Below are 25,523 nucleotides of genomic sequence, written 5' to 3' on the forward strand. Positions count from 1 at the left end.
CACTGCACTATGTGACATAGTAATCGTTTAATAATGAATGAATTACTGATGCCTGCACATTTGATAAAGGTGGGTTATACATTTAGATCTAAATTTCTAGTAGCCAAAACAAAGGATTTTAAGATTCATGATATTCTTAGGGTAAAATTACTACTTTAGGACCAAGTAAGAGTTTGGGCAGATAATAGTCAAATAATTAAACTGAAGTATCACTATGAACACTACTGCTTTATTTATTTATTTTGGGGGGTACTGGGTATTGAACTCAGGGACACTCAGCCACTGAGCTACGTCCCCAGCCCTATTTTGTATTTTTATTTAGAGACAGAGTCTGAGTTGCTTAGCTCCTCACTCTTGCTGAGGCTGGCTTTGAACTCAAGATCCTCCTGTCTCATCCTCCTGAGCCCTTGGGATTACAGGTGTGTGTGACAGCACCCAGCACTGCTTTATTTTTTAAAACGTGTTGGAATCTTGTTTTAATAAGTGAAAAATGATTCTTCCTTATAATTTTCCCCTTATTTATTAAAAACGAAACACCCTCTGCCTACTTAGAATAGTTTTGGTTAGAGTTTTAAGACTGGAAAGAAAATCTTCCATAACGAATTATTAAATACATCATCAACTTCAGTAAGTTCAAAACTATTGCCGGCCCATGAACAATAAAAACCCTAGGTGTTAGCAAAGTTAGTATTTATTAAATCCATCCATGAGTAGATAATCTTAATTATGCTCAAGAATGGGTCTTCTCTCTCTCTTCTGTAAGTCTTTAGGCAAACATTTATTATTATGTACTTTTAAATGCCATTTCCTTCAACTGGTTATTTTTGTGACATATCATCAGAGCTATTTTCCTTTGGAAATTATAAAATAATGATAGTGAAATTTTGAAATAAAATTTTAAATTCAACAAAATATTATTCTTGAAGTTGATTTTTTTTCTTTCAGTTAACCTGGACTTCAGTTCTAATAATGAAAGAACAAGCAAAAACCAGGGAATTTAGCACAGAGCCCGTATAAATTGGCCAGTGTTATGGTTTGGATGCAGGAAGGTTCCAAGGAGAAAAGATTGGATTGTAAAAGTCTTAACCCAATCAGTGATTTAATCCCTAATGGGATTAATTGAAATTGTCGGGTGTGGCGGGAGGAGGTGGGAATTGGGGCGTGGCTTTGGGGTATATGTTTTGTGTCTGGAGAGTGGAGTCTCTATTCTCTGCTATCTGATCACCATGATGTAAGCTGCTTCGCTCTGCCACCCTCTTCAGGCACGATGTTCTTCCTCACCTGGAGCCCGGAGGAGCCAGCCTTCTATCAAATAAACCTTTCCTCCTCTACAATTGTTCTGGTAGGATCTTTTGGTCACAGCAGGAAAAAAGTTGACTAAAGCAGCCAGTATATTTTCTCAAATTGATATTAAAATTTCATTTAATAACGTTTCCTCACATGAAGTAGCATGTCTCTGGCATTCCCTAATTATGATAAGCCTCAATACTGCTCCTCCTTTTAGGAAAATCTCAGACAATTTCTGCACAGGGATACTTCCAAAACGAAAGGAAGCGCAGAGACATTTGTGCCTGGCAGCCAGGAATTGTCAATATATGTGCCCCACAACTACTCTCTTCCCATTAACAGCCTTTTCCATAGCAGGAAAGAAAATGCAAACAGATCAGAACTTTTCTCCAGTTTAATTTTCCCAGATTCAAGGAACCCGGATAAAGCCGCTGTAAGATTGACATGAACGTTGTCCAATAGTGTGGGAGATGGGCGTATCATTTCATGGCTACTCCAATCGGCACCCAGAGAGTAGCCATCTCTAAAGTGAAAGCGGAAGTAAGGGTTTGGCGCGCCAAATGGATCCACTCCTGCAGCACCTGGAGCGCTTTTCTGAGGTGCTGTCGGTCTCCCGCACCCCCCACGTAAGCACCTGGGACCAGGCGACCGTGCGCAGGGCTCTACAGTGGGCTCGCTACCTGCGCCACGTCTACCAGCGCTTCTGCAGCCATGAGAGCATCCGCACAACTCTGGATAGGCAGTTGCACAGCTTGCGGAAGGAGGGCGGCCTTGGGGCGGGTACAGTCCCTGGACTGACAAACTTTGAGGCCCTTGCGCACTGTGACATCCTTCTGTCTCTACGTCTGCTGAAGAACCCGGCTCTAGGGGATGCCGCTTGTCACTACCTGCTGCAGCAACTCTTTCCCGGCCGGGGCGTCCCGGATGCCGACGGGGAAACGCTCCAAGACAGTCTGGCCAGCCTCGCCCGCCGCGGGTCTGCGGTCCACATGCTGCGCTTCTATGGCTACAGAGAGAACCCGAATCTTCAGGAGGACTCACTGATGAAGACCCAGGCGGAGTTGCTGCTGGAGCGTCTGCAGGAGGTGGGGAAAGCCGAAGCGGGGGATCCCGGCAAACTTCTCTGCAGCCTGTGGGAGCGCCTGCCACAGAACAACTTCCTGAAGGTGGTAGCGGTGGCGCTGTTGGAGCCTCAGCTGTCTCCCCGGTCCCAGGGAGAGGCGTTGGAACTGGGTAGCCCCCAGATTCTTAGAGAGGGGAGTCAAGATCTAGTCCATTGGCTTCTGGGCAAGTCGGAAATCATGGGTGCCTTTTGCCGCAACGTCCCTGCGGGTCTTTTGACTTCGGTGGCAAGTCGCCACCCAGCGCTTTCTCATGCCTATCTGAGTGTGCTAACTGACTGGAGTCGACATCTGCACTACGACCTTCAGAAGGGCGTGTGGGTTGGAGCGGAGTCTCAGGATGTGCCCTGGCAGGAGTTGTACACTAGGTTTCAAAGCCTCTGTCAGGCACCCCCACCTCTGAAAGATGAAGTTCTGACTGCGCTCAAGTCTTACAAGGCGCAGGATGGAGATTTCGAAGTTCCTGGTGTTAGCATCTGGACAGACCTGTTGTTAGCTCTTCAGAGTAGTGCATAATACCACATTTGGTCTGTGTTAGGTCCCAAGCCAAGCACTAATTCTCCACGAGCAACTTTTGTTATTTGAATATTTAGTGTACAAAACGAAAATTCAATGTTGAAAAGGAAAAAGCAGCTTTTCTTAGTATGGTTTACTCTTAGTTTGGTCCCTCCCTCTGCCCAGTACCAGTGAGGAGTTTTCTTTAACCAATAACATGGTTGTCAGAAATGTTAGTTTGAAAAACTTATTAGCCAATTTGAAGTTTAAGCCCTGAACTTTGACCTTGTTGATCTAGTCTAACTAGTTAAGTTGCCTCAACATACATTAAAATTGTTCTGTTTCTTACTTCTGCGAATTACTGCTCTCTGAAAGACCCATAGTTTGTTAATTTAAAATATTGACTTTAATACATAAAGAATGTTTAAAGCAGAGTGAGTGCAAATATATTCATTTGGGTATTAATATAAATTTGATGGTAAGAGAATCAAACTTCTAAATTAGAAGACCCTGTCGTTCCTTCTGCCATTAATTAGGTTAGTAGGACACAACTTTAGGCAACAGTTACTTCTTACTAAGTGAACGTTTATACTCAAATAATTAGGAACTGGGGTTGTGGTTCAGTGGTAGAGCACTTTTCTAGCAAGTGTGAGGCACTGGGTTTGATCCTCAGCACCACATAAAAATAAATAAGGGTATTGTGTGTATCTATAATTAAAAACAATTTAAAAATAATTAAATTTTATTGTTTTTCCCTTAGTGAGAGACTTATGAAGACAGTTTGGAGTATTTATTTTGTGTGTAGGAATTTAAGTTTTTTAATTTACTTGAGTATACCTCAACTAGCAGAATGAGTTAGTCATTTTTATTAGGGATATATAACTTTCCAGCAATCAAGGCATTTTTGTCCATATCCAGGTTAACTGATAACAAGAGTGTTTGGACATGCTGATATTCAGAAAGTTAGTTTCCGATTCCAGAAATGAAATTAGAACAAAAGGAGTATTATCTTGTAGAAAATTTTATTTTGTAGTAAAATTTAGAGGTAATGTTCCCTTAGTAAGTACATGTTCTAAAATAATCTTAGGTGAACAATAGCAAATTCTTATTGCCTGTGGTCTGATTCCTTTTTCTAGCACTAATTGAGGTAGACCATTTTTAGATTGCATTTACCAAAAACAGTAAAGCAACTCCTTCTGTTAATTACACAAGCCTTATTTCAAGAAACAACCCAATGAAGAGTTGTGCCATGGCAAGGCAGTAGCAGTTTGAACTCTTTCCTCTATTGCTATAGCTACATCTGAACACTATGATTTAAGATAAGATTGATATAGACAACATTTTAAAATCCATTTTTGTACTATTTGTTGATCTCTTATTTTAAATTCCATGATATATTTGGTACATATATAGTCTTATTGATTTAATCTGTGCTCCAAGACCATGTTCTTATGTGTATAAACTGAAAGAGATGAAGTGAAATGCCCAAGGGCACACAAAAAAGCAACATGAGAGTAGAAGTCATAGCTGTTATTTATTTTCTTTCCAAGAGTTTAGCACAGTGTCTGGTATGTGTATTATTCCTCCTAATGTTTGAGTGTATAAAATTATCATTGGAACCTTACTCTGTATGTTTTCTTATATCTTAAACAATATGAAATACTTGTTAAGTTCCTATTAAATTTAATAGCCTAGTTCTCTCTAGGACTCCATGTATAGAATGGGAGAAAATATGAAACAACTATACAAATGTGAACATATGGACAACTTTATAAAATCTAGAAATATTTATTTTGTGGTTTGTCCTATTAAATTTCTGTTTGTTTTGATTTCTCATTTTTTATTTCTCAGGTTTTTTTTGCCTTATTACATTGTTTCTCTTTTTTTCTTACTCTATTTTTCCTTCTACCAGTTGGGATATTCCACATCTGAGCTTTTACTCTGAATATTTTTATCATATTTAATTTAATTTAAAAATATCTGAAACTATTTAATATCTCAATCCCCTTTCCTAATGATATAATAGATTTTAGGAAACTAAGTCTGCTATCTTATCACTAAACTCACAAGTTATTTTCCAGTGTTTGAGTTTTGTTCTTTATTCTAAAAAAGCCAGCAAATTATAATAGTATAATTAATATTTTATGCAGACAAGTGTGTTTTGATTTACCTACATTTTTAGCAGTTTTGTTATTTTGTAGTTCAGTTATTGTGTAAATCCCAAGTTTTTTTTTCCTCAGATATTAATACTGGCATTGGTTTACTTACCATCTTTTTGTTGTTCAGAAATTCCTTTGGAGAAAATGTCTTGGTGATAAATATTTTTAATTTTTATATACAAATGTTTGTCAATGTTAGAAGGTCGTTTTGATGTGTATCTGGTTCTAGATTAACACATTAAATATATTCACTTTTTTCTGGTTTTCATTGTTGATATTGAGTATACTTATAGTTCTTTAGTAAGTGATCCCTTCCTGTTTTCTTTTAAGATGGTCCTTGGTTCAGTGTCTGTAGTCACTATAGTATATGTAATTGTGAATTTCTCTTTAGTTTGCATGTTACATGTGTTTATGTTTCATTTTTCTAAGGATTTTTGTTTTTCTCTGTTTTGAGCAATTCCCAGCCATTATCCCCCAGTGTTTTCTTTCCTCCACATTTTATAATCTCTCCCATGACTGATCCAGACTATATTAGAACTTCTTATACCACTCTTCTATTAACTCTCTTTCCTGGCTTCTTTCACCAAATGACTTTGTGCTACTACAAAAACTGCTATCATTATCCAGGCCCATTTCTCCATCTTCTCTGTAGTAATAATATCCTACCCCCAGGTTTTAGTTAGAAATGACCACCCTATGTGGGAGTAAATTTTCCAGTTTTCTTTGTAGTTAGGTATACCCATAACACTAGATTTTGGCTACTTTGATATAAGGAGAAGTGATGTGTACAACTAACAATTCACACCCTAGAAATAGAAAGTCATTTTGTTTGTAATGCTCTATTTTCACCTTTTAGTGGACTGGAAAATCCAGTAAGCCACCGGGAATCATATGACTAAAGATGACTAGAGCAACTGCTGTAGACTCAAAGATGAATTCACATGTCCACAGAGGCAAAGCAGCCCACCTGTATATCCTATTTTGTTACATGGGAGGAGATTAACTTTTTTCTACTGTTTTTTATCCAGATCACCATTCAGGGTTTCTTTGTCATATCCACAACCCTGTAATCCTAAATTAGTACTGATACAGTCTTGGTAATTCTGCATGTTCTATCTGATATTTAAGCCATGAGTTTTAATTTTCAACACCATTTTTTTCCCAGAAATTCATTTAGTTTTTCGTCCTCCCATATCTGCATGGCCATTTTTAATAATCTTGCTTTGGTGTGTGTGTGCATGTGTTTGTGTGTGTGATTCCATTTTTATTTTTTAGCATTGTTATTTTATAATTTGTATTAATCATTTCAGAACCTAAATTCCCTTGGAATCAAAAGCTATTCTGTTTATTCTCATGCCAGTTAGTTTCTTTACTTGTTTGTAATTTCTTTGAGTTCACATGTATTTGATTTTTAACTATGGAAACTTGGAAATCTAAATAGGTTATTCTTTCTACCAGAAAGTCATTTTCAAATGCTTATGCAGTAAGTATAGAAAGCCCTAAGAAGGGCCAGTTTGGCAGATTCCTAGCTTAATGTAAGAATTTTGGCTTTAGTTTATTTACTATGTGATTTGGGAATTTCCCTTATTGTCTCTAATTCAAACAGTGTTAAAGATGTGTTTTATTGAGAATCTACTTGTTGTTAGCAATTAGGCCTATGGAATATCTAGCCAATGCTTCCTTTTAATCTCACACCAACATACTCTCAACACTTCTCTGGAGTAAGTATTGTCAATTTTACAAGTCATCCCTGTAATGCCAAATTCAAAGGATACTTTACTGCCATTGAGTTATTTGCCCTCTCAGGAGCATTAGCTATTCCCTACCATTGCCACCTTTTTGAAATTGGACTTGAAAGCCTATAATTATGACCTATATCACAATACTCTGTCCTGGTCTCCTCTCAACTAATTTTTCCCAGTAGAACATCCTGGTCCCTGCTCTCCTAATCAACTTTTAAATGTTAGAGATGTCTTAAAATTCAACAGCTTTATTTCCTCTTTCTTGTGTACTCTCATTAAATGTGAGATATCCATTTTCACAATTTAAATACTTCCTATATATTGTCAGTTGCAAAGTTCGTATCTCAAGCCCAGAGCTCTTACCAGAGCTTCAGAAATAACATATTTACCTGAATGCCTTATTCACAAGCCTCTTGAACCAAACATTTCCAAAACCGTTCTTACTATCTCCACAGAAGCCTTTTTATCCTCAGGTATTTCTAAATAAATATCCAGAAACTTGGGAATTGTCCTTGAGTTATTTCTTTCTCTTAATCTTTACTTCTATTCCGTCAATATATTCTCCCGATTCTCCATTTGCCACTCATCACCCTGTGCTAATATGCTATTGTAACATTACATTCTTACTTGTTTTTGGAGGCATCACACTCCAAAAACATATTCAAAACATATTCTAAAGTGTAATCAAAACAACATGTCACTGACATAAAAACAGACACCTTGACCAATGGGATGATAGAAAAAGCAGGAATAAATCCAAACGTTTATGATAAACTGAATTGTTGTAAAGGTGCCAAGAGTACACGATGGGGAAAGATGATCCCTTCAATAAGTGGTGTTAGGAAAACTCCCATGCAGAAGAATGAAATTACACCCTGATCTCATACCAAACACAAAAACAGCTCAAAATAGATTAAAGATTTAAATAAAATTCTGAAACTATAAAACTGGTAGGAAAAAAATAGGGAAAAAGCTCCAGCAATCCTATTTTTTCTCTTTTACATCTCCAGCACATGTGCTGCTCTTTCTACCACCTTAACCAAAGCAGATAAACAAAACATCTGTTCTTGTTTTATCAGACACCAAATTCATTTATTTGCTGTCCTTTGTGAATAACTTCCTAAAAACTCCCCATTTTCCTTGAAGACTATTCCAGTCTGGATTTGCCCTCCCTCCTGCTTGTATAATGCCATTCCATCCATTGTGCCTTATTGAGGCCACCTAATATCTTACACATTGCTAAACTTAATAGTCAGTTTTCAGACCTCCTCTTGTTTAATCTATTAGCAAAATTGGTTACAGTTGAAGATTCCCTTTCTGTTACATTTTCTTCATTTGATTTCCAGGATACCACAGTCTATTGTCACTCTTAAAATATTCTGCTCTCAGCATTGGAGTGCCTTAAGGCTCATTCCTTCTCTGTCTACACTTTCTTGATAATTTTATTGTGTACATGATTTTGACATCATCTGTATATCAGTGCCTTATATTTTTCTCCAGACATTTTTCTCAAAATCCAGACTTGTGTAATCAACATCACTAAATTCCTCTTTTGGAAACCACAAAACTCAACATGTGCCAAGCCTACTTGATCTGTAGCCTTCCTCATCTACATTATTGGCAACTCCATTTGTTCAATGGCTCAAGCAAAAAATCTTGGGAGGAACATTTGATTTTCCCCTTTTCACTCTACATCCAACTTAATTGGTTTATTAGTTCAACATTCCAAATAGATTCAAAATTTGGCCACTTACCATCTCTATTGTTTAGAGCCCTGGTACAAACCATCTTTGTCTTATACCTGGATTTCTGTAATAGCTTTTTAAAAATACATACTTCAGCCAGACACAGTAGCACATGCCTGTAATCCTAGTAACTCAAGGCTGTGACAGGACCATCACAAACTTGAGACCAACCTGGCAACTTAGACCCTGTCTCAAAAATATAATTGAAAATGGCGTTGGGATGTAGCTCAGAGATAGAGCAATCCTGGATTCAAACTCAATGACCTAAATTGTGAATCTGATTGGCATAGCATCACCTGAAGACCATGGTTTACATTAGGGTTCACTCTTGGTGTTACACATTTTATGGTTTTGAACAAATGTTTAATAGTATGGATACATCATTGTAGTATCTTATAGAGTAATTCCACTAAACTGAAAATCCTCCATACTCTACTTATTTATCCCTCCTTCCTCTCCAATCTTTGAAGCCAATGATCTTTTTACTGTCTCCATAGTCTTTCCTTTTCAGAGTATTAAATAGTTGGGATCATACAGTATATAACCTCAGATTGGCTTCGCTTTCTTAGTAATATGCATGTAAGTTCCCTCCACAACTTTTTCTTATGTAAGAGCTTATTTCTTGGGCTGAATAATATTTTATGACCTGGATATGCCATAGTTTATTTATTCACCAATTGAAGGATTCTTGGCTCTTTCCAAGAATTGATAATTATAAACAAAACGTCTATAAGCATGTATACAAGTTTTTGTATGAACATAAGTTTTGAATCCATTTTTTTTTAGCTATGAAGGACTATGATCACTGGGTTGTATGATAAGGGTATGTTTAGTTTTATAAAAACTGCTAAGTTCTTCTGTCATCTTTTTGTTGTTGTGACCAAAAGAACTGAAAAGAGCAATTAGAAGGGAAAAGTTTATTTTGGGCCTCAAGATTTCAGAGGTCTCAGTCCATAGACAGCCAACTCCATTCCTTAGGGCTTGAGGCCTAAGGAAGAGTGTGGTGGATGAAAGCTGCTCAGGACATCACACTAGAAAGCAGAGAGGGAACCATTCTCACCCGAACAACATAAACCCCAACAGCACACCCTCAATGACCCACCTTCTCCAGCCACACCCTACCTGTCTACAGTTACCATCTAGTTAATCCATATCAGTGGATTAACACACTAATTACTATAAGGCTCTCATAACCCAATCATTTCACCTCTTGCATTATCTTATACATGGCCTTTTGGGGGATACCTCACATCAAAATTATAGCACTCCAAAGTGGAAGTACCATTTTTCAATCCCACCAGCTACTTCTGCCAAATCCTTTCCAGCATGTGATAAAGTCCCTATTCTGGATTTTTGCCAAAATAAATGGTATTTCATTGCTGTTCAGTATGCAATGGTAACTCATTGTTGTTTTAATTTGCAAAAGTGTTTTTTTGTCAGCATTGTGGATTAAATGCATGATCTCATGCATGGTAGGAAAGCACTCTACCACTGAGATACATGCACAGCCCTTTAAAAAATTTATTTTGAGTCAGAGTCTTGCTAAATTATCCAGGCTAGTCTTGAACTTGAGATCTTTCTGCCTCTGTCTCCCAAGTAGCTGAGATCACTGTACCACCATGCCTGACTTGCAATAGCGTATTAACCTGGCCTTGATTTCATCTTGGTTTATTTGCTATCTATATCAAAAAATGCAGGAGCAGTATAAAACACAAGGCAGCTCATGTTCTTCCTCTCTTCAAAATTTTGCACTGGCTTCTCATTAATAGTCCTTCTAATGGTCTATATGATTTTATATGATTGGCATTCTTCCCTTTTATCTGTCCTTCCTCTGACTCTTTCCCTAACTCCCCCTGGCCTAGTCACACTGCTTTCCTGGCTGCTCTTAGAAAGTGCCAGATAGGGTCCTGCCTTATAGATACTCTCTCTGCCTGTAATGCCAATCTCCCTGTTATTGGATTAGTTAATTCTCTTACTTATTCTTACTTCAAATTTTTGCTCAACTTCTACCTCTTCAAGACCCAGTGTAAGTATTCTAGTTAATATTATGATTTTCCCAAACAGTAGACTTGCCTACTGTTGCCCCTTCCTCTCATTCCTCCTTTTCCTTTTTTATGGTTTAGCTATGAGGTGTCCCCCAAAAGCTCATGTGTAAGACAAGCAAGAAATTTCAAAGGTGAAATGATTGGGTTATGAGGGTCTTAACATAATCACTGCTTAATCCCCTGATAGGGATTAACTGGGTGGTAACTGTGGGCAGATAAATTGTGGCTGGAGGAGGTGAGTCATTGGGGGTGTGTGACTTTGGGAAAATATTTTGTCTGTGGTGAAGGAAGTCTCTCTCTCTTTTTTTCTGCTTCTTGGTGCATGTCTCCAGCTGCTTTCCTGTGCCACTCACGTCTACCATGATTTTCTGCCTCACCTCAGGTCCCAAGAAATGGAGTCAACCATGTATGGACTGAGACCTCCGAAATCATGTGCTCCCAAATAAACTTCTCCTCCACTCATTGTTCTTACCAGGTTTTTTGGTTACAGCGGTAAAAAGTCTGACTAAAGCATCCTTGTACTGTGTCATCCTTTCTATTTTGCACAGAAGTTTTCACCAACACTTACTAATATATTATTTACTCATTTGTGATGCTCCTTACTACTTACTTTCTGCCTCCTCTCTATAGATTCAAGTCCCTATTCAGCAGGGCAATTTTTCTCTTGTGTTCACAAACATATCCCAAGAGTGAAGGCCATTTCTTGGTATAAAGTTAAATTTTAAAAAGTGTTACATATATACATGAGTTTTTATGAAATCAATTTTGTTATCTCACTCACTTGCTTACAAATGTTGGGTAGATCCTTCCCATCCCACTTTGAATAAATGCCATTTTTTGCTATACAAGATCAAGGGCATATTCTGCTTATCTTGACATGCTTATTTCTTGCCGTTCTCCTCTCTGTACTCTCTGAAAACTCAAATTTCTTTAAGTTCTTAGAATAGGCAGAATTTTTTCCCCCTTCTTAGAAGCTTTGTTTGCATTATTCCTTTGGGCAATAATGATATCAGATCTTTTACTTCTCATCTTATTTTTTCCTATCACCATCATAATACCTCTATCTAAATATATTCAAATTTTGCCTTTTTTCCAGACATCCCATTTTCCTATTAATTATAGTTTTGTTGTAAACGTATGTCTGTCTTTTCCACTGGACTACAAGCTCCGTGATGACATGACTTCCTCTGATTTGCTTCCCTCTGAACAACTAAGACCCTCACATTCTAACTGATACACATTAAACAACTGAAAATTATGCTTGAAGGAATGAAAATGGAATGAACATTTGATTAGATCTTAATTCTCTGGGTCACATGTTTAAGAGATGTAAATCATTTTAGTAGAGTTTCTAAAGAGAATAAATCTAAACTTGAGGGAGATTCCCAATACATGGTATAATATCCACTTTACAACCCAATAATCTGATAAGTGTTCCAAAGCTTCTTGCATTTGAGTTGGATCAACATTCACCAATGTTCAGATTTAGTCGTTATGGTTAAATTTTCCATTTTTACCAAATCTTGTACCTCCTTTATATATTTTTGAAATTCTGAAACAGTACACTAAACTCAAAAGTAAGAACAAGTTATAAGTGGCCCATCTTCTCAAGAAAATTGTGGATGTAGGGTATTCTTTATTAGCATAAATTAATTAACATAAAGAGTATAGAAAGAAACCATTGATTTCTCTGAGGAATTAATTGGAAATGATCAATCATTATATTAGAAGTGTGACACTACATCATTTATCAGATGCTAATTGTCATGGTGGGCTAAGGATGCCCTTTTGGCTTAGAAATACTGTGGCCTTAAGGGGAAGTAAGCTTGAATCGTTACAATAATGAATGTGTCTTCAACTGTCTTTTAGAGGTTCATTACTCTTAATCTTATGGCTGAAGTCTGAGTTAAGAAGAGTTTACAGTGTTTTCAAGGACCAATATGGTTTTATCCTTTCATCTAATGAATGACCATAACTCAAATTTTAGAATATTTTAGATGCAGCAATTTAGAAGTATAAGCAAGGGAAATAACATGTGAAACATCAGGTCATTTTTTTTTTATATTTATAATGCAAACAGAATGTCAAATTCTGAATGACATCTATGCTAACCCTGAAATTTTTGAGATTCATTTGAATTTTGTATGTGAAATTGGGTGCTACATATCATTATTTCAATAAAATTAATATGTTTATCACTACAAACAAAACCTTCTTACTTTATGTACAACCTTAGTTTTATATTTATGTTACAAACTCTTATTCATTTAATAAGCATTTGATCATTTACTATAAGTTGATGTAATTTAATGTGCTAAAAAGATTACACATCACTTTATATAGTTTATATATTTTGTTTTTATTTATTTGTTTTTTTAGATGGGATCTTATTATGTTGCCTAGGCTGATCTCGAACTTTCCATCCTGCCTCAACCTCTTAAGCACCTAGGCTTACAGACAAGTGCCAACATGCACCAACATGCCCAGCTTATAATACATATATATTTTATGTTATGAACCAAATTTATCATATTTTTAGGGAAAACACATCTGGAAAAAAATATGTAAAGGAAAGGTATTATGCAAATCAATATTGGATCTTTTATCCTTCACATTTGCTCAAAGCTTTATGGGATAGCTGTTAAAATATTCATTATTAATACCAAGCATTTGACATAATGTCAATACTTTTTTGTAAGATATTCTTGTGAGGTTATACATAAATTTATGAGTATTGACCATATGCCCAGAAGGAAAAAGAACATAGTGTGCTGTTAGCTTTCAATGAATGTAGATGCACCATGAAGAAAAATGGAAAACTTCATAACTAACAGCAGGCATATTAGGTACCTTTAAAATGTTGACTGAATTTGCATGCACAAATTTCAAATAATATTCCTCTAATGAATTAAATATTAAAATGCAGGATAGGAAAATCAATGCAGATTATGAATTCCTTTGTAGTTTAGGAATGAGGAGATCTCATAATTTTGTAATAAATATTATTGGTAGAAAAGGAGTAGATTTTCTATCTTGCGTTCAAAATACAGAAAAACAAAGTAATGTTCATGTTCTACGATGATTTGCAAAAATATTTAGTACTTTATCTAAACATTAACAGCTGAGAGTGTGGGTGATATTGGAGGTATCCATTCTCTGACCTATTTTTCCAGTAATGGCAAAAAGATGGGTTCCTGACACTGCCAGTTTGAAATTGTTGTTAAAAACAAAAATAAATTACAAGTGACTAACGAGAGCAATTTACAGAGGATACATGCTATAGTTCACTAGTCAGCAGAGGTAGGTTGCATGTGGAATTGCTATAGTAACCAAAACTAATCAAGAGCAGACACTGTTTTCTAATTATAGCTAGAAAGCACTGAACCTTGTGCACTGCACCAGTAAATTGGCCCCTGTAGATTCAAAATGATTTCACTGTTTGTCATTACAGACTTCAGTGAAGGCAAGATATTTGAAGAATATTGTTTCTGAAATTTGTAAATTTATCCATATTTTTCTCGAGTTCTATAAATGGAATATTACAATTACTGTAACAATACTATAATTTAAATACACTTATTATTCCATTTAAGAATGAAAGAAGATTGGAAAACAGTTTTTTATGGTGTGAGCACTAAAGTGCAATTAAGGAGATAAAAAGGGGAAACAAATTTAAAACTTTTTAAATGACTTTTTATGACTAATTTTTATCAAATAATACTATCTTTGGACAAACTTGAATAAACTGGTTTGCTACTCTAAGCTTTCAAGTTCTTCTTTATATAATTTAGCTTAAGAATAATAGCATGTCTTCCTTCAATAAACCAACTAAGAGCATGACTATTTAAAAACTTCTTTTAGCTGTATTTTTTGTAGGTCTCTTGGTGATACAATTCTTAGCTGTCCTTCCTCTAAGAATTAATTGATTTTTGAAAGACAATTTGGGCCAGATATAGACTTTGAGACTGTTCTTTTTTTTTCTTTTGGCCTTTGAAAACGTGCCATTTCCTTCTGTCATCCATGTTTCTGACATAAGATCTGTCGTTTGAATTGACTTTCCCCCATAAATAAAATATCAATTCTCTCTCACTGCTTTAAGATTTTTTCCTTCTTTATAGTTTTCATAAGTTTGATATTGATGTATCTTTGTATGGATTTCTATGGATTTATCCTGTCTCAGGTTTGTTCAGTCTTTTTTTTTTCTTTTAGCTGTAGATTCTTCTCTTTTGCCAAATTTGCAAAAAATGGCAGGCATTGGTTTTACAATATATTTTTTTCAGCCTGATGCCTTTTCTTCTCTCCTTGCTAGACTCCAAAGACAAGTCAGATTTTGTTTTTTTGAAACCCACAGTTCCTGGAATTTCTGTTCATGTCCTATGTCACTCAAGTCCATTTTCTTTCTTTCGTCCATATTGGATGATTTCTCCTATTGTTTTTGAGTTCACTGATTACTTCCTCTGTATTGTTCATTCTGATATTTCAGTTATATTTTTTAGTTTTTCAGTTTTCATTTTGTCCCTTTTCATTTCTTTGCCGAGACTTTTACATTTTTTCCTTTGTTTTAAGAGTGTCTGTAATTGCTCACTGAATCATTTTCTTTTCTTTCATTTTTTTTTTTTAGAATTACTACTTTTTAAATCTTTTTTTAAATCTTTGTCAGAAAATTTCAACATCTGTGTCATTTCATTGTATCTACTGTGAGTTATTTTTTTTCTCATTCCCCCAAAAACTATTTTAATGGGTGAAATTCTTTTTCAACTCAAAATTAAAAAAAAAACAAAAAAAAAAAAACTGTCTAGTTCCTTGAAGGTTAAATTTCTTAGCAGAACATTTGCAATGTTAAAAAGATAAAAGGCTTTTAACACAAGTCCTTTCATCCATTGATAGTCAAAGAATGAGCACGTGTTATCAATGAACTATTGGAATTATTTGCAAAATTTGTTTACTTATGTATTCACTGTTATGGGAAGAAGTCCTCAGCTTTCATCAGATTATCTATTTAAGTGATTACCAAAACTTTTGACTCATTCTGTCCTCTAGAGTACTTGGATGTATGAAGTATTTGCTATATTAAAATCAGCATGATTCGGGATAAAACCAGTAATCATAGTAAAATACCTCATGCTTATTTAATCATTCATTTTGCATATACCAATACATTCAATCACTATAACCACTCTGTGAGGCCAGTTACTATTACCATCCCAATTTGCACATAAGAGGTTTTTATGGAAATTATAAAGCCTTCCTTTCTTGAGCCTTATCAGACTTTTAGGATTGTTATTTTATTTTCCTACTGAACTTAGTTACCAAACGTTGACTAATGCTAGTGACAGAAAAATTAATTTTTCCAGTAAGATAAATTTTTATTTTAGTTTAAATCTCAGTCTTCTGAGATAAATTCTCCCCATTTTGTCTGTGTATTCCGTAGGTGATCTCAGCTCAATCAACTGGACATTTTATGTTGTCCTGGCATTTTTGAGATAAGGACTTCTGACCCATGGGCATTTTTCTACTGGCACAATTTTTCTGTTCTTTTGTCATGGGCAGTGGGCAGAGAGATTGATGCTCATTTTTTGAAGAATATGTTCATATTTCAGTTGCCATGGCAGTACTGGCATCAGGAGAAGTAGCAACATCTTGCATCCCTACTGCAGTTAAACCCATGCACTGCACCCCAGCTGTTGTTAGTGTTTTCCCATACAGATACATTGTCAATTATTAGGCATGAAAAAAAAAAAAAAAATTCACACTGTGCCAGTGTCCTGTGGAAGCTAAGTAAAACTCAAACGGACAGGGATTAGAAATCTGAAACTCTTATCCACTTAGCCCTGCCAAGTTTCCATGGTAGCATAGACTTTCTAAATAACTGTCTCCTCTCAGAATACCAAACGCAAAGTGATGTGAAAGTTACCAAGCTCCCTCTGCTTTTGGATGTGCAAACCTATTGCAAATTTCCCATGATATCTTTAGGGTTTTGGCTCTAAGGGGAGGCAATTTAGAAGTAAACTCTGACAGTCCCATCTAAACTCAGCTCATCCACGAAAGTAGTTTTAATCTCTTTCCTGTGAAAAGACTAGTATAATGTCCTGACATAACCTTCTTTCATTATAGGATGATAGTGTAATTCTATGATCTGAGTCCTCTAGATATGCACTCTTAATATGCAAAGTAAGATTTTCAGGATCTAAAAACAGGGAAAAAAACACAATAAAAGTTTTGAAAATTGGTGTTTAGGATCCCATTTGATATCATTGTTCCTAGTTATAGCCTCTCTCTCTCTAAAGGAATAATTGTTTCTTACTGGTACAGGCAAGAAATAAAGTCACAAGGGATATTGACTGTCAAAATACTATAATGTCATAGTAAGAGAGAGCGAGAGATGAAAAAGCCAACAAATAAAAGGCTTTTTAAAAATATATCTCTTAAGAACAATGGAAAGCTAATATATATTTATTTTTATTTTGATGGGGAAGGAAAATGTGTCTTTTCTTGGAACTGAGATTAAAAATGGCCAAGCTTTACCATTTCTTGGGCCTCATTTTTCACCAAGCATGTTTTTTCTTAAGATATTGGCAATGCTTTTAGTGGAATGAGCAGGTTTCAGTTAAATGAACAAAACTTTGAAATAATGGATAAGGAGTCCTGGGTTTGGAGAAAGACAAATTAACATTTATTAAAAATGTACAATGTACCAAATATTTTGTTAGATTCTTTCCTTACATTATTTTATACAATTGCCACAATAAATCTGAAAATCAAATAGCATTGTCTACATTTTATAAATGAGTCATAGAAGTTCATGAAGGTTAAATTCCTCATCTTTAGTCATCTGGCTAGTAAGGAAAAGAAAGAGAGTTATAGCATCATTTTTCTAAAATGTTGTCTTTTACTGTAATACAATGAGTTGCCATATATAGGCCATTGATTCAGGGCTCATAGGAAAGAATTTTTGTCCTCAAATTTATATTTACTTATGTTATTTTAATTCTGGAATGACTACTGGGTAAAAGCAAGTAGAAACTCTGGACAGAGCTGCCAATCAATATTGAGCAGGAAGAAGAAGAAAAGCTGAGACAAGGAAATATGCAAATTTACACTATAAACACAAACAACTAGAGAGAGGCCACTTAAGGTATAGTAAACAAGGTGAAACTATTTTTGAAGAAAATATAACCCTAGAAAAGAGGGGAATTCTTCAATGGTACTTCAAGCTACAAAAACATAGATATAGATATCAACACATATAGACATATAGACATAGATTTATGCCTAGAAAGGTATCTACTAGTTTAATTTACGTTAAGGATCATTGCTTCTGGATAGTGGGATATGTTCTTATTTTCACTTTCTTTTTTCAGTTTTTTGAATGAAAGATGTAAGCATATATGATTTTTAACAAGAAGCCCGATGTCTCCTCTCAATAATTTTCATCAGCTGACCCCTCACTCTGCTCATTTACTATAAATACCCAACTGTCCTGATTTCTCTTTCTTATTGCAATACTTCTATTGCAATCATGAGTACATTTTTTTTTTTTTTTTTTTTTACCATTTGTTGTGGTTTAAATGATTTTTTTTCACCCCCAAATTCATAGTTCAAAATCCTAACTCCATGGTGCTAGTATTAAGAAGCAGGGCCTTTGGGAGGATAGTGAATCATGAGGGTAAAATCCCCTCAAGGGGAATCAGCAGACATATAAAAGAGGCCCCAGAAAGTAGTTTTACCTGTTCAACCATGAGGGGACACACTGAGAATTCCTGTCTGTGAGGAACTGGCCCTTACTAGACACTGGATCTGCTATTATCTTGATTCTGGACACCTTAGCCTCCAAATCTCTGAGAAACTGATTTCCATTGCTTAAAAACTATCCATCTTATGAAAATTTTTATAACAGCCTGATCATACTAAAATGCTATTTAACCAAGTGTTAGAAACATTTTTCTTACCTAAGTCTTGACAGCAAAATAAATCAACTTTAAAGAAGTAGATTTTCAGTATTGCTATGTAATTTGAGCCTAGGTAAGACAATATAGAAACAAATATTTTCTACTTTGAAGTTCCTAACTTATCATAATACTGATGATTTCAGGAGCACTTAAAAAAATTACAAGATGTACATCTGTAATCCCAGTGGCTCAGGAGGCTGATACAGGAGGATTACAAGTTCAAGGACAACTTCAGCAACTTGGTGAGGCTCTAAGCAATTAGGGAGAAACTTTCTCAAAATGAAATATAAAAAGGGTTGAGGATGGAGTTCAGTGGTAAAGCACACCTGGGTTCAATACCCAAAAGAAAAGTACAAGGTAATCAGGGGCAGCCAGAATGGAATAAGTCATGCAAACAAAGATTTTTTTTTTCATTTACATGAAATTTACCAGACTAATATTCTTTGAAGGGCCAAGAAAAAATTCATTTTTGCCAAAATATATCATGTAATCATTATGGCCAGAGAGGGATATAAATTGATTGATTTGTAGGTTGTTTTCACTGATTATACAAAACAATCCCTACCAATCATGGGTACGCACTTGATTTACTCTGGTACATCAGTCTGTTCTTTTGCAACATAGTAGTTATCACTATTTGGGATCACGTATTCACTTATTTGATTAAACATGTAACTTATTTTATAGCATATCAAAAGTGACATTATCCTCCTGTAACTTGAAGAATTGAAGGTAAAATAATTTAGTCAATATTGTACATTTATGACTATTGCATGCATAATTCCACCTTTGTCAACTGGGATTGAAGATGATGGGCTTTTAGGGGCAAATGAGTGAATGTTCTGACTGATGAAGACATACTAGGTCCTGGACTTAATGACTTTTAAGTCTTCTGAACTCCAGACCATTGCAAGGATCTTCTGGGGAGGTGGACAGAGCTGCATATACGCTGTTGGATTTACTCAGTCCATCAGATCTAGGACTAATATTAGTTAAGCAACCATAGTTTTATTACTTAAGGGGCAATATTAACCATCTAGGCCAAATCCATAAACTAGCTTAAATAGTTGGCAGGATTTAGTGGCATAGTGGTGCTAATATAGAAATAAAGATGTTCCAAAGACAGACAATTAAAATGCTTTTACATGTAAGATTTAAAGGCTAATGTTCTTCAGATAACTGTAAATATAAAACTAGAATTTAAAGAGTTAGACACAAATAACATTGAAAACAATGGCATAGGACTTTGTTTAGCTAAGAAAGTGGCCATATTTCTTTGCCTTGGGATTTTTGTCTTCAGCTCTTATTTGCTGAGGAAGAGAGAGAGTATGATGCAAAAGGAGAAGGTTTTTAGGTATTGAATATGTGAGGAGGACAAAAAGGACTTGATAGAATGAGTTTTTCAAGAAGAGGATAACCCACAGCATTATCTGTAAAGAGAAGGTTGAGAGAAATAGAAACTGTCTTTGGATTTGGCCAAATGATGTATTTTTAATTGACAATAATATTAGTATGTATCTGTGTGGTACAGCTTAATAACTATATACAATATCTATATAATAACAATAACTTCATATATATGATGAGTATTCATCAAAATAAGGGTAATTAACCTTAGATAAACTGAGAAATACATGGGTCAGGCAGTTTTTAGAAGATTAAAATGTGTAACAACAAAGTATAAAACAAAACAGACTGCAAACAAAAATTCAGTTCATTGAAAATAAAAATGTTACAGAACATGGTATTTGGAATCAAGTAATTCAAGTTGGAACTCTGTTATGCAATAAGTTTTGTTTCTTCAGTTGGCAAGAAATGAGAACCATACTAGTACCCTCCAAGAAAGTCTTGTAAAGATAAGCAGTAAAATATATGTACTATATTTATGATAGTGTTTGCATATTATAAATGCTCAATGAATGATGTATATTATTATGAAATAATTAAAAGAAGGAAGAAAAGGAGAAGGAGGAGAAGAAGAAGAAGTGGTAGTGGTGGTGGTGGAGGAGGAAGATGAAGAGGAGGAAGAAGAGAAAGAGGAGGAGAAGTGATATATTTTAGGGTGTTTGTGTGTTTTCAAAATGGCTTTGTGCATGCTTGAAGGGAAATAAGGTAGATATTTGTAGTTTGCATACAGCACACCTTCAGGTAACAACCTCCTGGTTTTGCCTTAGGACAATAACACTTTTTTCTTACAGTCCATGGAGCTCTGGTTAAGCTCTGGTCATTCTTCTTAACGTTTTTCCTTTTGTAGCTGATAAGTAAGACTTTCTTGTCTTATGGTAATGATTTCTTTGTTCTAATCAGAATATTCTTACATTTCCTGTTAAATGACTGTCATAAAGAACCTAAGAACATTATATGTGCATTTTCTTTTTGATTTGAAACCATAATAAAATGTTTCTGAAGTTATGAGTAAATTCCAACAATAAAAATAATGTGGTATTTTTGTGATTTTGTTAGACTATATCAATTCAATAATAAATAACTGAATTGTACCAAGTCTTATTTTTCTGGGGTTATTTACAAGGGATATAGAAATTGAATCTCCAGGTTTTCCAGTGAATGCATACATTCATTAATTCAAACAAATTTGCTGTTTCATTTTATTTTAATAAGATATAGGTCCTAAATTACATATAAAGCACATTTTTTGTAGATTAATATATTTTATTCTTAATTTTATACAGATTTTTACTTAAATTAATGGTTGTAAATTTCCACTGCATTGCCTGAACTGTGCCTCTAATGTACTTATTAGCCTGGAAAAGATGGCCAAACTGATTTAGCAATGCAAATAACATTTAAAATGAAACTTGAGGACATATGAAAATATATTCAAAATAATTGACCATCTGGACTTTGTGTTCAAAAGGACAGAAAGATATAATTAGTGTCCGCAATTAAAGATGTAATTAATAAAACCCGTTTTCCTGTTATACACATATTTTGCTACTGAGTCATTTTCTGGTCATTCTGTCTTTTATTCCAGGAAAGAAATATGATTATGTGAGAGAGGATATATTTCTACTAAGTATATATGACTAACTCAGAGTATAGAATTTAAGAAAATGTTTTTTTGTCCCAAATTTCCAGTGATGTATGCCACCTGTCAAATCTTTCCATATTTTAACTAAAGCTTTTTGGTTAAGCCATTCAGATCATTCATTACACAGATTCAATGTTGAGTGTGAGTATTGTCTACATATTAATTTGGGCTTCATCTTTATGTTCATAGAATAACGAGGTGGCCAAACTACTATAATTTGAGACAAATTCTACAAGGACTGTATTTTTCGAAAACATGAAATATTTGCTACCACATTAAATCTGGCAAATATGCCAATTTAACTCAAATAAATAGTTAACACTGACTAGAATTTATTTATAATTAACTTTATTAGTACTATTTACATATCACTAATAATACAATTAAGATTCTAGAAACTGCCAAGTATGAGTTGGCAATCAAGAATGAAAAGAGGGAGAAGGGGAGCCGTGTCCTGTGGTGTAAACCTGTAATCCCAGAAGCTCAGGAGGCTGAGGCAGGAGGATCTCGAGTTCAAAACCATCCTCAGCAAAAGGGAGGCCCTAAGTAACTCAGTGAGACCCTGTCTCTAAATTAAATACAAAATAAGGCTCAGTGGTTGAGTGCCCCTGAGTTCAATCCCTGGTACCCTCTCCCAAATTATTCTAGTTAATGTGAAATTCTAAATTGGTTATTTCATAAAACTATACAAAATAATTTAATCCACTCATAAAGCTTGAAAGTCAGTGGGTTAGTGGAATTTAATACATGATTAGTATTAACAATGGAAATGTTCAGGACCCGAAGTTACATATTTTAATTTTTGTAATAAGTAAGCTTTCACTTGCTTGACTTACTGGTTTTTATATAATTCTATTTGTGCACTTAGTTGTTATTGCATAAGTAATAAATATGATGTATTAAAGCTTTGATCAAGTTCTTATTTCTTATTTATACATATTAAAAATAAAGAAAATTTAAGCACAAATGCTGGGATAGTGACTTAAGTCCAGGCATTAAAATGATAAAAGCTAGAAGAGGCCAAATCTCATAATAAACTTTGCTTTTTGTTCTGAGACATTTGCCAATGATCTTTCTCTGTCAAGAGCTTTGGAAAGCAGATGATCTAACATGCCAAATATTCAGTAATGATTAGTTTCAACAAAGTGAGAAAAAGACTGGTAATTCTAATTTTGAAAGTATAAAGTTATTTTTAAAAGAAGAAAAAAGCAGATTTTCCAGTTATTTTTAAAATCTAGAGCCCTAAAATAATACTGAATGAATCATTAAATTCTTAACATTCCATTTAACTCATAACACAATAAGTGTAATGACAAAAATCATATGAGAATTACAAAAATATTTCACTATTAAATCTAAGATTTTATTACTTTCATAAACTTTCAAAATTATTCTATAAATTTTTGAAAACTATGAAACTATCAATCAACATCAACACAAGAGTCACATATCTTGATCTTCAAAAAAACATTGTAAAAGAAAGATTCACATGGCAACTTGAATTATTTTACTTTTAGCTAGCTTGGTGACATTCTATTTGATGGATAACTACCCACAGGGACTCAGTGTTTGCTGATTAATTTCTGCCAAATTCACTGGGATGAAAAAGTGGGGACACACTCACCAGATATTTACTTTGGGCTGTGTCTCACTATTCATTAGGGATATTTCTATGTGTACCTTTTCAGGTGATCAAAATATCTGTAACAGAAAGTCTCTCTACTTAGCTGTCCTACTGATTCACATCATAGGTAAAGACCCATGTATACCATTATGTAAAATTGATGGGATGGTTCGGCCTTAGTTCTGTTATTGAGCAGGGACAGGGGTTCAGGGAAACATTGGTGGATGTGATTATTTTAGTTTTTACCTGGCATATGGTTCTTTTACTGAGAGAAAGAAATCCCTCCTGCTGATTTAGTTATTTTTCATGTTTATAAGCTGTAAGCATAGGCTCATATGGTAGAGCCATATGAAGCAGTCAATTGCAAATAACTTGTAAAAATGATTTATTTATATTAGTTCCACATTTTCCTTCTTATATAAATGCATTTTATATATTCTGCCAAAGTTATCACATTTTATTATTTAAAAATTGCAAAGATTATGGTTGTGCTTTCTTCTTTGTTTTTCAGTTTAAAATGAAATTTATTACTTTCAACTGAAAAAGCATTTGAATAATGGGAATGCCATCTGTACCAGCGAAGATAGTTATGTTCCTGATTGTTGTGGCTTTGGCTTACTGTCACCCCTGTTGATGCACCTTATCCATGTGGCAATCTGCAGAGCTTCCATTTCTGAATCTCAGTGTGACTATGCAAAGAACTTCAGAACTGGCATCTTTCATACTTACTTCACTTATGTCCCTGTCTTTCACAATTCAGATGATATTCTTGATATTTTCATTTTCAAATTTAAAAAATAATTTAAATCCATATGTAAGAAAATCAATGCAATTTTTCTTTTCTTTGCCCCAATTGCCTATACCTAATCTATTTGCACTTTTAAGAGCTATATACTTTTAAAAATTCATTGTATATCATTTTAAACAGAACTTTTAAAAACTATAAATCATATTATACACATTGTTCAGTATCTTGCTCTTTTCATTTAATTATATAGCTTGAGGACATTTCCATCTTTTTTCATCATAATCTAACTCCCAATAACAGCATAGTATTCTATAATGTAGACATAAGTATTTTATGTCACAATGTGATGTATGTATATATTACATACATATGTAATATGAATCAAAATATATTTGTAATATATTATATACATATATAATCATGGTAATGACATTTAGATTTCTACTTTATTGCTATTGTTATTAAAATACTATTATAAGTATATTTTTCAGACATCTTTTTATTTATTAACTTTTAAAATTGACTAACAAAAGTTATATATACTCACAATATACAAAATGATGTTTTGATACATGTATACATTGTGAAACGGATAAATCAAGCTATTTAATATATGCATTGCTTCATATACTTATTTTATGTAATAGGAATACTTACAATCTACTCACTTAAGTATTTCAAATATTCAATGTACTTTGTAGTTAGTAGGAAAGTCTCTTGAACTCAGTAGCCTATCTAACTGAAATTTAACCTTTAACCTTTAACCAACATCTCTCCAGTCTCCTAAACCCCAGATTCTGGTCATGACCATTTCTTTGAGTTCAACAATTTTACACTCCCCAATGAGTTCATGTGGCATTTTTCTTTCTATAATTGGCTTATGACGCTTTCTAGGTCCTTTCATGCCATCACAAATGACAGGATTTGGGATTTCCTTTTGTTTAAAGCATGAATAATATTATATTATATATGTATACCACATTTGTTGTATTCATTCATCTTAAGTATATTTTTGAACTTTATACTTAATTAAAGTTTATCTTTAATCAATCTGGAATTTATTTTTGCCTTTTAGCAGGTGCAAGTAGAGATCCAGTTATGCCAATATCACTTATTAAATGCTGTTTGTTTTTCTGACTGGTTTGCAATGTTAATTTCTTATATCCTAAAAGCTTCATGCAAATGACCTTAGATTGTTTTTTTCTTTTTGATCTACTTTTTGATAAATTAACATTTTTAATTTCTGTATCTTAATAATGTGATTTGATACCTGGCAGGAAAAGATAACTTGCACTATTTTTACCAAGATTTTTAAGTTAATTGTCCCACATTTCTATTAAAGTGAATGTTAGAATTAGCATATCAAATTTCATCTACAATGTAATTGCTTTTTCATTTGATTTTGTTGAATTTTCATCTTGATTAGCAGTTAATACTGTTATGGTTTTCGAATGTTCTCACCTAGGAAAATCATCTCTCCTTTCATTCAGAGATTTTTTTTCTTTGTGTTATATATTTATTTTGTCCTTTATGTTATGTTATTTAGTTTATTCTCTGAA

The 25,523-nt window shown here is 34.2% G+C and overlaps 1 protein-coding gene and 1 long non-coding RNA gene across 2 annotated transcripts in view; one reads left to right on the top strand and one right to left on the bottom strand.

The window, feature by feature from the left end:
• The window catches only part of LOC306638667, a 356,225-nt gene that overhangs the window by 187,141 nt on the left and 143,561 nt on the right, over nt 1-25,523 (bottom strand). The window lies entirely within an intron of this gene.
• FANCF (FA complementation group F) lies at nt 1,783-5,319 on the top strand. The gene has a single exon (XM_079101870.1). It carries the CDS (start codon nt 1,848-1,850, stop codon nt 2,922-2,924), a length of 1,077 nt encoding a protein of 358 aa, XP_078957996.1. The 5' UTR covers nt 1,783-1,847; the 3' UTR covers nt 2,925-5,319.

The sequence above is a fragment of the Sciurus vulgaris genome, assembly GCF_902686455.1.
Source record: "Sciurus vulgaris genome assembly, chromosome: 11".
NCBI lineage: Eukaryota > Metazoa > Chordata > Mammalia > Rodentia > Sciuridae > Sciurus > Sciurus vulgaris.